This window comes from Mustela putorius, unplaced genomic scaffold, assembly GCF_011764305.1.
Source record: "Mustela putorius furo isolate JIRA1106 unplaced genomic scaffold, ASM1176430v1.1 tig00003853_pilon_pilon_pilon, whole genome shotgun sequence".
NCBI classification, from domain to species: Eukaryota; Metazoa; Chordata; class Mammalia; order Carnivora; family Mustelidae; genus Mustela; species Mustela putorius.
In genome coordinates this window covers 72,760,121-72,774,114 of record NW_025422005.1, presented here as the reverse complement: position 1 = coordinate 72,774,114, position 13,994 = coordinate 72,760,121, and the positions used below count along the sequence as shown (strand labels likewise).

At 36.6% G+C, this 13,994-nt stretch overlaps 1 protein-coding gene across 2 annotated transcripts in view; it reads left to right on the top strand.

Moving 5' to 3' along the window:
• Positions 1–13,994, top strand: part of SELENOF (selenoprotein F) — a 57,835-nt gene that overhangs the window by 2,159 nt on the left and 41,682 nt on the right. For both annotated transcript variants that reach the window (XM_004752655.2, XM_045064813.1), the window contains exon 2: positions 4,348–4,515. In XM_004752655.2, coding sequence (XP_004752712.2) covers positions 4,348–4,515 — 168 coding nt within the window. The remainder of the gene's footprint in view (positions 1–4,347; positions 4,516–13,994) is intronic.

Below are 13,994 nucleotides of genomic sequence, written 5' to 3'. Positions count from 1 at the left end.
TTACATCAGGCAATTACCAACTCTTTTTTATTTTCCTTTCTAAATATCACTCAGATCCATGCACTTAATGTTAATCCCTCATTCGGGCCACAACATCTCTCATTAGCATTAATAGCCTTCTAGTTCACTCTTCTAACTATCAGAACCTAAATGGTTGGCTTTGTAAGTTTCCCAGTTGCCCAAGCCAGCAAGTAGTCTTTTTTAAATTCTTTTTCACTCTCTGAATCCAATTAGTCATTAAACCCTTGAAAATCTCCAAGCCAGTCCACTTAATTCTATGTCCACAGGCACTACCTAAATTCTGACCACCATTTTTGCTTGCCTGGAATTCCCCCAACAGTTTCCTTAAACTGGGTTCCATATTTCATTTTCTTCCTTTCTAATCCAAGCTCTACAGTGCATCCACAGTCATCTTTTTCAAACTTTATTATAATTCTTCAGTGGTTTCCTGTTGATTTTAAGGTGAAGTCTGTTCTCCTGAACATTCCTTAACAAGGCCTGTTTCACTTGATACTTATTTGTTGAGCCAGGCTTAAGTCCCAGAACTTACCGCTGCTGTAAGAGCCAAAAGATAAGGTGAAGAATTGGGGTCTTTTTTTTTTATTAGCCTGTCTCACATACCATGTTCTTCCTCAACCAGGCCTCAAGTGTTTAGATAAAAGGCAAAGCTTAATTTACATACCACCTCCAGATATGCAGATTCAGATATACTCTCTCCCTTGCATATTCTATCATCATATCTTATACTCTATTACACAGATACACAATTTTAACAGTATCATACTTTGTGTGTTTGTATCCCTCCACTCCCCCTGCTCCTATGCCAAGAATATAGCTAAAGGGAATACAGAGACCTTATTTTAGTGTTGTTTTTTTTTTTTTTTTTCATATTGTGCCTCATATGTATTTGTTCACTAAAATCCCTCAGAGCAGGGCACCTGGGTGGCTCAGTTGGTTAAGCATCTTGATTTCAATTCAGGTCATGATTTCAGGGTTGTGAGATAGAGCCCCACGTCGGGCTTGTGCTGGGCATCGAGCCTACTTGAGATTCTCTGGCCACCCCATCTCTGCCTCTCCTCTCCCCCCAAAAACAAAGCCTTGAGTCTGTAAAACTAATGGTAGAAGAGCTAGAAAGAAGTAATTCACTCATGAAACTCAAGTAAACCTTGTATCTCCACTACACTTCTCCTGTATTCCATGTCTAATAATTAAAACATAAGTAGTGTTTTGTATTTCTTAAGAGGGTTTTTAAGAGTACTAGAAAGTGAGTAATGCAAACATCTGTCAGGAACCCACTGTGTCCTGGGTAGAAAACTAGATGCTTCATTCACTTTTTCTCCTTTAATCCTCAAAACTGCTAGATAAATCACAATTATTCCTATTCAGAATTTCAGAAGTAAGATTGCTGTGTGCTAGCATTTGAATCAAGATGTCATCAGACTCCAAAAACACATTTTGCATATTTATGCCACCTGTCCATAGGTGCGCAGTAAATGCCATAATAACACCAATAATATGACTGCATGATCATTCACTTGAAATTTTTGTTTTGTAAAATGTGCTTTGGCAATAAAAATTTCTTATATTTGTTAACAAGTTCATGATTTCAAAGTGATTTCACTTTTATTGCCTTTGTTAGTTACCATGGTTGAAAAATCACCATAAACTTCATTGGTATAAAACAATTATTTTGCTTTTAGATTCTGTGGGTCTCCAATTCAGACAGGTCACAGCAGGGTGAGTTATGTGTTCCATGGCGTCTCTGATGAAAGGTCTGAAATTTGAAGTTCTTTATTCATACGTCTAATTAATGATGGTTGTCAGCTGGGGGCTTCAGTTGCTCTCTACCTGGGACTCTCCATATTGTTCCTCTGATTTAGGTTACCTTACAGCATGGTGGCTAAGTTCCAAAGTTGAGTATTCTGGGAGAGGCAAAGACACAGTGTGTAGGAGTACTGACCATGCAGAGGCTGTTTCCTTTTTTATGACCTACCCTCAAAAACCACAGAGTATTCCTTCTTTTGTACTCTGTTGGTCAGAATCAGTCACAAGCCCCTGCCCAGATTCAAGGGAAGGGAAAATAAACTTCTCAGTAGAAGAGTGCCAGTCACATTGTAAGAACACCACGTGGGGTGATGTATATATATTGGTGTGGCCATCTGTGGAAAATACAAATTAACCTGTGAAATAGGTCAAGCATACCACTTTACTAATCAAGAAATTACTCAAAATACTAGTACAGAAGCATGTGTCTTCAGTGCCTCCCACAGGGCTGCGATCTATTTTGAATATTACATACATTCCACATTATTACTCAGGTGAAATGAAAGATGTATAAGGTATCAAATTAGGGTATTGACTGGCTGGCACAAGACCAATGGGATAATCAACATTTTGGGAGAGTGTGCCAGAACTCCTTGGTTTTTCACATTGGCAAATGCCCTTGGGTTTTTATCTACCTTGTTCATCCTGAAGAAGGTTTGACAAACTATTACTGGTGGGCCAAGTCCAGCTGGCCCTATTTATGTGAAGTTTTATTGGAAGACACCCACTCCCTTACTTTTGTCTGTGCTGCTTTTGTGCTTTGTACCTGAGTTGAGTATTTGCAACAGAACTGAGGATTGGGGAGGGGGGATGAGCCTGGTGGTGGGTATTATGGAGAGCACGTATTGCATGGAGCACTGGGTGTGGTGCATAAACAATGAATTTTGGAATACTGAAAAAAATTTTTTTCAAAAAACAAAAAGACATTTAGCCACCAAAGCCTAGCATAGTTACTATCTGGCCCTCTACATAAAGTTTGCATACCCTTGATCTAAACGATCAGCCAATTCCATTCAAACAATCTGAAATTCCCCCTACTTGAGGCTGTAGTTTTCACCAGTTCATTTGTTCAGCACGCATGAGAATTAGCACAGGTGCTTTAAAAACAGAGTAATAGTTTAATGCTTGGCGTCAAAAGAGTTCGCAGTACTAGGGAATCAAACAACTCTACATTTACATAGTAGTGTCATGAGTGATGCTGTCTTAGAACTGTGCACAAATTTATTTCTCTAAAAGCACTATGGCTAAAAATTAGGATCTGACTCAGAGTAATAGTTTAATGCTTGGCGTCAAAAGAGTTCGCAGTACTAGGGAATCAAACAACTCTACATTTACATAGTAGTGTCATGAGTGATGCTGTCTTAGAACTGTGCACAAATTTATTTCTCTAAAAGCACTATGGCTAAAAATTAGGATCTGACTCTCCGCCCCCACTGCCCCAGAGGGCTTACTGAAGACTGATACTGATCAGGTTCTTGGAAATAAGTTGAAATTAAGAAGGTGAAAAGGAGCCTTAGATGTAGGAAAAGTATGAGCAAATGTATGAATAGGAATTTTATTCTTCCAGGAATTCATTATAGTTGAAAAGTAGAATGGGATTGGAGAAGTTAATAAAGGTAGGACTGGCAATGACCTTTTAAGCCACTGAGGCAAGAGATGATTTGAAAGCTCTTTAAGAAACAGAATTGTCAAGGCTTGTTAATTAATTGTTTATAAGAATGGCAGAAAATATAGAATCTAGGATGGCTGGCCTGGGCAACTAGATGGTCCCGGAAAATAGCGCCATTTTACTAAGTTATTAAGTACATTGGGAGGAATAGATTTAAGCAGAAAAGATAAGTTTCAGTGTTAGAGATCTTGAATTTGCTATGCCAGTGGAACATATAATATAAATGAGGTCAGTTAGACTGTTGGCTTTGGAAGTTTGACACTCAAGTAAAAGACTCAGGAGTTCTCAGTAAGTAGGTATTTGAAGCCTTGGGGAAGATGCAGTCATCTATAGAAAATATGTAAAGCAAAAAGAGAGCCAGAAATAGAAATGGGAAACAGCAGCACTTAAGAAGGAGGACAGGCAATGGGAAGAACAGCTGGAGCCTTTTGAATACCTTTGTATTTAGTGATTTTTGGCAAGTTTAGTTGAGTGGTAGGGTTGGAAGCTAGACTATAGTAACAATTCAGAGATGACAGAACGTGGGGAGAGCAATTAAAACCGTAAGGCTTGAATGGGCTGAAGAATTGAGTTTTACCAATTAAATTAAATCCCTATGGAAGTGCAGAAGATAAGCCCCAAACCACAGGTAGAGGGATTGACCTTAAATGAAGGTATACTGTATTCACTGAGATGCATGAGAGAATGGATAAGGGAAGAGAACAGATATTTTTGAAAGCCTGATTTTGCTGATTGTTCTGATTGGTTGCACAAGTCATTTCATTCATCTTACCTCAATCTGTTTGATGTAAGAATTATTGTTTTCCAATATAAATATAGAATAATGTTTTATTTCTCATTTTGTTTATTTTCAGGTGTCTGCGTTCGGGGCAGAGTTTTCATCAGAGGCTTGCAGAGAGTTGGGCTTCTCCAGCAACTTGCTCTGCAGCTCTTGTGATCTTCTTGGACAGTTTAACCTGCTTCAGTTGGATCCTGACTGTAGAGGATGCTGTCAGGAAGAAGCACAATTTGAAACTAAAAAGGTATTGTTTTCTAGTATCTCTCTTCCATTAGTTGGTGTGCTTAAGATATGGTGAAATGTTGAATTGCCTAATCAACTTAAATATAAAATCCCTAGCTTTTACATTTTGTAGTTTTAAAAAGTCAACTGATTTCTTTCTGGGCCACTAGACCAATTAAAGCAACTAGGTAGGAAAAGTTAGGGTTTATATTACCAGGACCCCATTCTACCATGGTTTAGCAGAGGAGTTACAAAATTACTATAGCATGCTTGGATCCTTCTGGCCACATGAAGATGCTTCTATTCATTTGTAATAAGAACTCAGTCTTACAGTGAAATTTGAGATGAAAGTATAGCACCTACAGTGCCTGGGTGGTTCAGTAGGGTAAGCGTCTGCCTTCAGCTCAGGTCATGATCCCAGGGGTCCTGGGATCAAGCACTGCATCAGGCTCCCTGCTCATGAAGGAGTCTACTTCTCCCTATGCCCCCCACCCCTCTTGTGCTTTCTCTCTCATGCGTGCATGTTCTCCCTCTCTCTCTCTGCCAGATAAATAACATCTTTTTTAAAAAAAAAAGGAAAGTATAGCACCTACTACCTGGCACATAATTCTAGGTGATAAATAAACTTTTTATCTAGTTAACAAAGAATATGGTCTGTTAACTTACATGACTGTTACTAATATTAATAGACAGCTAATCTCATCTTTAACACATGAAAACAGCTAAGGATAGGTAGTTCTGACTGTCCAATAAAATCTACCATTTTGTCCCATTGTTCAAATTAATAGTTAACTTACTCAGTTCTTAAATTTTTTCATAAAAGCCTCTATACTTTTTAAAATGAAGAAGTAGCCTGAAAAGATCATTTATATAAGCCAGATAAAATTGAGTCAGTGAGTCCCCTGTGTTTGGAATGAGAAAAAGAGTTAGCATCTCTGTTAGGTTTCCTTTTCACATTCTCTTTCACTTGTACATACTGAATTCTGTTTCAAGGTGTTAACAGTTTGTAAAGCTTTCTGTAATTGTATTCTTGCTAGGTAGTAAAGGTTTATTTATAACACCAAGTATCGTTTTACCGTTCTAAAAAAGTAAGCAGGGGCGTCTGGGTGACTCATTGGGTTAAAGCCTCTGCCTTCGGCTCAGGTCATGGTCCCAGGGTCCTGGGATCGAGCCCCTAATTGGGCTCTCTGCTCAGTGGGGAGCCTGATTCCTCCTCTCACTCATTGCCTGCCTCTGCCTACTTGTGATCCCTGTCTGTCAAATAAATAAATAAAATCTTTAAAAAAAAAAAAAGAAGAAGAAGAAGAAGCAAACCTTTAAAAGTGTTAATATTTAACCAAAATTTAATATTCAGTTCCTCAGTTATGAACCTGAAATTCCTCCTGTCCCAGGATGTCTCCTAAGTCTTCCGTGTTTTTTCGTTTTCTTGGTTCACACATACTGTTGATACATTTTCACATTTAGAAGATTTTTAGGGGTGGCTGGGTGGCTCAGTCGGTTAAGCGTCTGCCTTTGACTCAGGTCATAATCCTGGGGTCTTGGGATCAAGCCCTGCATTGGGCTCCCAACTCCGTAGGGAGCCTGCTTTCCCCTCTCCCAGTCCCCCTGCTTGTGCTCTCTCACTCGCACTCTGTCAAAGAAATAAATCTTTAAAAAAAAAATTTCTATGTATATGAATTAGTTTTCATTGCATGTAAGGTTATCTAAACAAGTTTTAAAAACTTGATTTTAAATAGATTTAAGATGTATGACTTAACTAATTTAGTAAGACCCTTCCCTCTTGATTTATTTATTTATTTATTTATTTAGAGATATTCATGTGGGACAAATTGCCAGAGGAATCTGTATGTCATCTTCTAATCATAATGCTGTTATTCTATGGTCCATACTACTTAATCAACAATGATTATTTCCTGAGACACCAAACTTAAAAGAATTTAATAACAAGGGGTGTTTTATAATAATAAACAGTGTTTATCACACTCCTTGTCTTATAATTAGGCTAAATTGAGAAGCTCTCTCCTTTAAGTGGTATCAAATACTCCTAAATTATAAACCAGGTACATATAAAAGCTTTTTTTTTTTACTTCCTACCCTTTCTCAGTAATCCTTCATAGCATACCATTTTTATGTTATGCTTTTAATACAACCAATCTTAAATCACATGCTTCTCAAATTATATTCCCGTTCACTTTTAATTATTAATTGAGCTCTGTGTGGTATCCTCGGCACTTACAGCTCAGCAATAATCATCAGCAAATACTCTACCAGTTAATATATGCCTAACTAATTAGAAGCTGAAGTAATTGTAAGTACAAGTGAGCCTGTATCCTAACATAACTTTTATGCTGTATCCATTGTTTTTTCTTTACACCTTTCCCCTCATCTCTACAATGTGCTTACTTCTCATTAAGCATTTGCTAGCATAGTGTTGTACAAAATCAGTAAATGGTAGAACCAAAACATGTCAGAAACCCTTAGAAATATTGCTGGGCATACAGAGTATGGCATGTTGGACAAGCCTCCATTTAGATGCAAACCACATTCAAGTATAAAAGTGAGACTTGATTTAATGTGTGTAACACTGCTGTCTAGACTACTAGTACATGAGCATATGTAACATATGCAATATTTTTGTCTATCTCAACCCTGACTTAAGGCTTAATTTTGAAATCATAGTTTAATTTAGTCTTAGTTTAATAAAAGTAAAAATCTGCATAGATTAGTACCTTACATTAAAAACATTAAAAGCACTTAAACATGTCTCGGTGTGTATGTGTCTGTGTAAATCATCATAAATACAAATTCTTTAGAAGAGAAAATTACTTTATGTACAGGAATGTTTTAGGAATTTATATATAATTAAGAAGTGTGGGGCGCCTGGGTGGCTCAGTGGGTTAAACCCCTGCCTTCAGCTCAGGTCATGATCTCACGGTCCTGGGATCGAGCCCTGCATCAGGCTCTCTGCTCAGCAGGGAGCCTGCTTCCTCGCCTCTCTCTCTGCTTGCCTCTCTGCCTACTAGTGATCTCTCTTCTGTGAAATAAATAAATAAAGTCTTTAAAAAAAAAAAAAGTGTAACCAGTATCATTCACTTTGGTTCTTAGTGATATGGTTTATAAGCTTTTCCAGAGATGAGGCTAATCATTTTTAGTAATGCTTACTCACTTAACAGGCTGAAGTTAGTCTTTGATAGCCAGAAGCTTAAAATTTGCTTTAAAAAAAAAATCTTAAGGGTGCCTGGGTGGCTCAGTGGGTTAAGGCCTCTGCCTTCAGCTCGGGTCGTGATCCCAGGGTCCTGAGATCGAGTCCCGCATCGGGCTCTCTGCTCAGCAGCGAGCCTGCTTACCCCTCCCCTCTCTCTCTGCCTGCCTCTCTGCCTCCTCGTGATCTCTATCTGTCAAATAAATAAATAAAATCTTTAAAAAAATAAAAAAATTAAAAAAAGTCTTAAGAGCAGAAAATGTCTTTTAAATCTCTTATTCCGTAAATATGTACTCCATTATTTTTATTGGGTCTCCTTCTCTCCTACCCATTCTGTTCATATAGGACCTACTAGTAAGCATCACAAATACTGCTAGAATGAGAATTTTTGATAAGTTAATTTACTACTTCATAACTATGTATCTAGATACCATTTATATACATTAGGATATTGGCTTAAATGTAAAGAGCGTACTGATTTGTAATTGGAAGGAAAAAGGTAAGCTAATGAAAAAAAATATTTGACTTTAAATATTTAAATCTTGGTGCTACTTTTATACAGTTAGTATTTTATATATATAGCATGAGTAACTTCAGCTTAATATATAAAATCTTAAGATGAAAAGGAAGGGAACATTTTTTTTTCCACTACTGACTGACTTTTTCCTTGTGGTGGGACAACATAGTAACTGCCAGTTCCCAAATGTTGTATCTTTCAGCTTTTCCCATGAGAAAAGGATTAATTCTTTCTCATTGATATTTTTGAAATATTTTAGGCAGGGATTGTTACTAGCTCAGGTTAGATCACTAACCAGTTGTTGGCCAAGATAGAGAATAATACAAGGCCCATTGGCTGCCACAGCAGCTATGTGGAATATTGCACTGGTGTACAGAGAGATGAAGCACTGAAGAGCAGATACTAGGTAAGCAATCCCATAGATACGTGTTACTCTCCCCTCCTACCCATACCCTACTGTGACTAGAGTAAATAGCTACTATTTGATCTGTCTTTTTAAAGATTTAGCTCAAGTGTCTACCCTTTTGGGAAGGTTTCCCTAATTTCAGCTCCCTTACCTCTCTTACCATAGGACTCCCAGGTTATGTTATCTACACGTCTGTATTCTCAAAGCACTGAAAAGACCTTGATATGCACTTACCTTCACCATATTGTATCTGTTATTTTGCGCTTTTTTTCTCATTCCATAAAATTATGCTCTTTGAAGTCTAAGATGGTGTCTTTCTGAATCCCTGGCCTTTGCATATAGTATTTCATAAGTTTTTGTCCTTGAGTGAGGCTGTTTTTACTAAGAATAAGTTGGAAACGGTGATTTTTTTTTTTTTCCATTAAACACTTACCAAGTGCTTTTTATATACCAGGCACCAACCTAGGCATTGCTGATACAAAAATTGAAGGGCATCGGGCACCTGGGTGGCTCAGTCTGCTAAGCATCCAACTCTTGATTTTATCTCAGGTCCTGATCTAGGTCTTGAGATCAAGCCCTGAATCGGGTTCCACGCTCATTCCAGAGTTGGCTTGAGATTTTCTCTCTCCCTCTCTCCCTGCTCAATCAATCAATAAATCTATCTTAAACAAAACAAAACAAAACAAAAAAACTGAAGGGCAGTCTCTACCCTCAAGGAGCTTACAGTCAGTCTGGTGGGGAGATAGACTGGTAAGCAGGCAAGTAAGGCTAGAGGGATAGGTGTGGTGTGCTAGGAGTAAAGAGAACAAAGCCTAGGAGAGGTAAGATCTAGGTTGAGAATTGATAGAAAATGCACCCAGGTGAGTAGAAGAAACGGGAGTCGAAATGGCATCTCTGGATACAGGAGATAGACCAAGAGTGCAAAGTGGCAAGGGAAATACAAGCAGGAACCAGGACATCGTGAATCTTACAAGCTATGCTAAGAGGTCTGGACTTTCTCTTGAGGGAATGGGAACCAGTGGAAGTTTGTAGGCCAGAGAGTAAGTAACTTGATCAACTACTGGTAGACATAGAAAAGGTAATTAAAAAATATATATGTATATGTGTCCATATATTTCACTTATGCTGAATATAAAAAGATTTGTCTTTTTGTTGGCAGTTACTGATGAATAACACTTGTTATAACTGTTCATCTAATCTCTGATTTGTATATTTTATTTATAAAGACACTGCAAGCATCCCAAATCTAAAAAGAGATATTAATTAATTTTTTAACACAGATTTTGAGATCGAGGTCTGACTGCTATAACCTTAATAGGTATTTTTTCAAACAGTACACCACTATCAGATTAAAAGTTTCTTGGAATTTTCCTGAGGAGAAGCATAAATCAAATTTTTTTCTATTAAGAATTTTTTTAACTTCTGTTATCTGAAATTTATAAGATTATAGTATTTCAATAGATGGGTGTTTTTCTCATCTTTTTATAATCTTAGCAGTTCTGTGTATTTGAACTTGATTAAGGCAACTTGTGCTTTTTTTCCTCTCATTCATTTAAGGTTTTCATATCTTAATGATTTCAGCTTCTTCTGGACATAGTTATTATAGGATTTTTGTATTTTTCCTTCATTGTTTGCCCCTATTTCCTTAGATAGCACCTGTTCTCTTTAAGACCTTAGTTCATCAAGATCCTTATAGTCCCACTGCTTCCCATTTTCTTTTGAAATATTTTAATTTATTATTTAATTAAATAATTATCAGTTATTTAGTTGGTTTTCAGTACTTCCTGTTCTTTTGCATTTACACCTACCTTATCTGTGAGTTATCTTCCTGAAGATGGCTAGTGATGAAACAGCATACCTTCGGAGAGAAAAAAAATTGAGTTAGCTGAATTAGTCAAAAATACGAACCCAAAAGCAAGTGATTTCAGCTTAATTTGTTGTTTATTAATTCTTGATTGTGTAAGGAGAGAATTTAGAGTAGTGGTTAGGAGCACAGGCTCTGGAACCAAACTAGGTTCAGAAAGTCTTGGAGCTCCTGGGTGGTTCAGATGGGTAAGAGGCTTCCTTTGGCTCAGGTCATAGTCCTGGTATTTAGCCCCACGTTGGGCTCCAGGCTCAGTCAGGACTCTGCTTCTCCCTCTGCCTCTCTGCCCCTTGCTCATGTGCTTGCTTGCTCTCTTTCAAATGAATAAATAAAATCTTTTTTTAAAAAATAGCCTTTACTCAGCTGACAATCTTGGACAAATTACTTGATCACTCTGTGTCTTTTTCCTTACTTATAAATTAGAGATAATAATAGTTAACATCTCATAGGGTGGTTATGAGGATTAAACGAGTTAATGTGTATACACTGCTTAGAATAGTTCCTGGCGTATAATAAATCCTAGGTGAATAGTTGGAGCTAGTAGTAGTATCTGATTTACTGATTAAAAACGAAAAATTTAGAGGACCCAAGAATAGCATAATAATAATAATTGCTAGTGGCAAAGTGGATTTTAAAAAAATAGGTAAGAGATATAACATGAACTATTATACTCCCCAGTCTTAAAAATTTGGAACAAAATTTTCTGTTACTCCACTTTTGAGCTGTTCTTTTGAATCAAGAACAAGAAGAAATATGGTAACAGAATTAGTAGTATGAAAACTTTTTCACCATTCACAACTACTTGTTTATGTGGAACAAAATGCAGAAATAAATTATGCCAGACATAACCCTGATTTCAAATGTTTTAGTCCTGCTGATTAACATATCTTAAAAATACTACAAAAATGAATTTTAAAAATATGTAGCATTCTGATCAGTTTAAAATGCATATGAAAATTGCATTTGGAGAGAAAGGATTTTACTAAAAAAAAAACGATTTCAAAACCAGGGCACTTGGGTGGCTCATCGGTAAGCATCTGACTCTTGATTTTGGCTCAGGTCATGATCTCAGGGTCAGGAGACTGAGCCCCTCATTGAACTCATGCTGGGCATGGAGCCTGTTTAAAATTCTTTCTCCCTCTGCCCTTCCCACCCACTCCACTCACATGTCCCCTCTCTCTCTCAAAAAAAATTGATAAAGTGGAGTTTTGTTTTAACGACAAACCTATTCCAGAAATTGAATGAGACCCTTTTTTTTAAAGTCAATTTAGGAAGTGCTTGGGTTGCTCAGTTGTTTAAGCATCTGCCTTCGGCTCAGGTCATGATCCCAGGACCCTGGGATCAAGCACTTTATAGGGCTCTGTGCTCAACAGGGAGCCTGCTTCTCCCTCTGTCTCTGCTGCTCCCCCTACTTGTGCTTGTTCATGCGTCTCTCTCTCTCTCTGTCAAATTAAATAAAATCCTTTTAAAAAATAAAATAAATTTATAAAGTAAGTTTAGAATAAAATATATTACTGGTTTTCAAAGTTTCAGATGACACATCAGTTTAAGGCTATGATATTCTATGAAAGCAGAAATAGCAAAGTAAATCAAATTATATTTGTAATATAGAAATGATCACTTTGTAAAAAAAGCAAGTTATCAAACTAATTGCAGTTATTTTCCTACTAACATACCTCTGCTGCTTATCTTTGTAAACTAATACATGGTAACAGATTTCAAAGGTTAAGAAAATTTTGGAGGAGAAAAGCTTTAAAGGGACTTTTAAAATTTCTTTTATTTGAATTTTGGAACATCTTGGTCTCATTTACAGGATACAAGTAGAAGCCTAGACTACAGATCACCAAATTATACCATTACTGGTTCTGAAAAATAGCTCAACAGCTCAGACATTTGATAGAGTGCTTTTATTTTCACTTAAAAATATACTAAGATAATATTAGAAAGTAAAAAATATTTATCTTTGGTAATGATTGTATTACACTAAATTTGAATGAGTGGACCTAAATAGTGCATAAAATAATTTTAAGACTATAGTTAGATCCCTTCCAGTTCCCACTCCATTACTTGACTGGAATTAGACTAATGCTAATTGGTCCACTTTGTATAGCATATAGTAGCATTCCCGTTTTCTTCCTTCACATTTACGTCCATTCCTAGCAAGCCAGAGACAGTAGAGAGGAAATATTAATATAGGTTTAGTTTATTAGAAGTTTATCCCCTTTTTCCTGTTTATTGAAGTTTTTGAAAGAGTTTAGTTATTATCTTAGCTACTAATTTTGTGACTTTGAGTTAGCAAATTACTTTGGAATCTTCATTTTTGTTAAGTAATTAACTGGCTCACCTTTGAGTGTTTATCGTACCTTGGTTATACGCTAAAGTATCTAACCTACATTATTTAATCCTTACAACAACTATAATGTAATACTACTATCCCTGTTTAACAGAAGAGGAAACTAGGGTGTTATCTATCCAAAGTTACCTAAGCAATTAGGTGCCATAACCTGGCTTCATCTCAAGTCTTTTTGACTCCAGATTCCCAAGTTTTTATTTTTACTTCATTTTTTTTAAGATTTTATTTATTTGAAATAGAACACGAGTGGGTGGGATGGGCAGAAGGAGAGGAAGAAGCAGGCCTCCATACTGAGCAGGGAGCCTAGAGCAGGACTCAGTTCCAGCACCCTGGGATCATGACCTGAGCCAAAGGCAGACTCATAACCAATTGAGCTACCCAGGCACTCTAGAGTCTCAAGTTTTTACCTCTATTCTGTCTCTCATCTTGAAAATGTGAATACCTATTTCACAGGCTTACTGGAAGAAAATGAATGAGTTAAATATAAAATACCAGACTGGCTTTTCGAAGGTTTCTTTTGCATTTCTAGTTAACACAATTCCATCAATAGTTTTTATTTTAAATTACTTAATCTTTATTTTTCAGTATACAATAGACATTAATGACTCCCATTACTTGGTGTTTTTGAGGATATATTAACAAATTTGGCTTATTTAAGGCCCAGACATTTTTAAATAAGTCACATAGTATTTCATAATTCAGGTAAAAGAACATCAAAACATTTACTTCTATTCAATTTACATGGAAAATCTGTAGCCAGTTTCAGAGTAATTTAGAAGACAGCTTAAGCAACATTATTCAAGAAAGTGGCATGTGTTAAGCTTTAACCTATCTGCTATGGGTAGAGATGCTACTGGTGTGTGAAACATATAGGATGAAATGGAGGTTTAGCCAACTGTGCGTGAAATTGTAGTCACTAAAGAAATTTCACAGTTGCTTAAAATAGCTTCATTTCTGTAGTGTGTCTGTAGCATCAATACATGAACTGATTTCTTCAAAGGAAACAAATATAAATTTTAAACAGATTATTCTAATTATAATATAAAAACATTAGTCACTAAGGAGCTTTTTTTAAAGATGTGAATAATGTTTGGCAGCAGTTCTAATTTACTGAAAGAATTGCTAAGGCTTGCATACCAACACAAATATTTACTTCGTA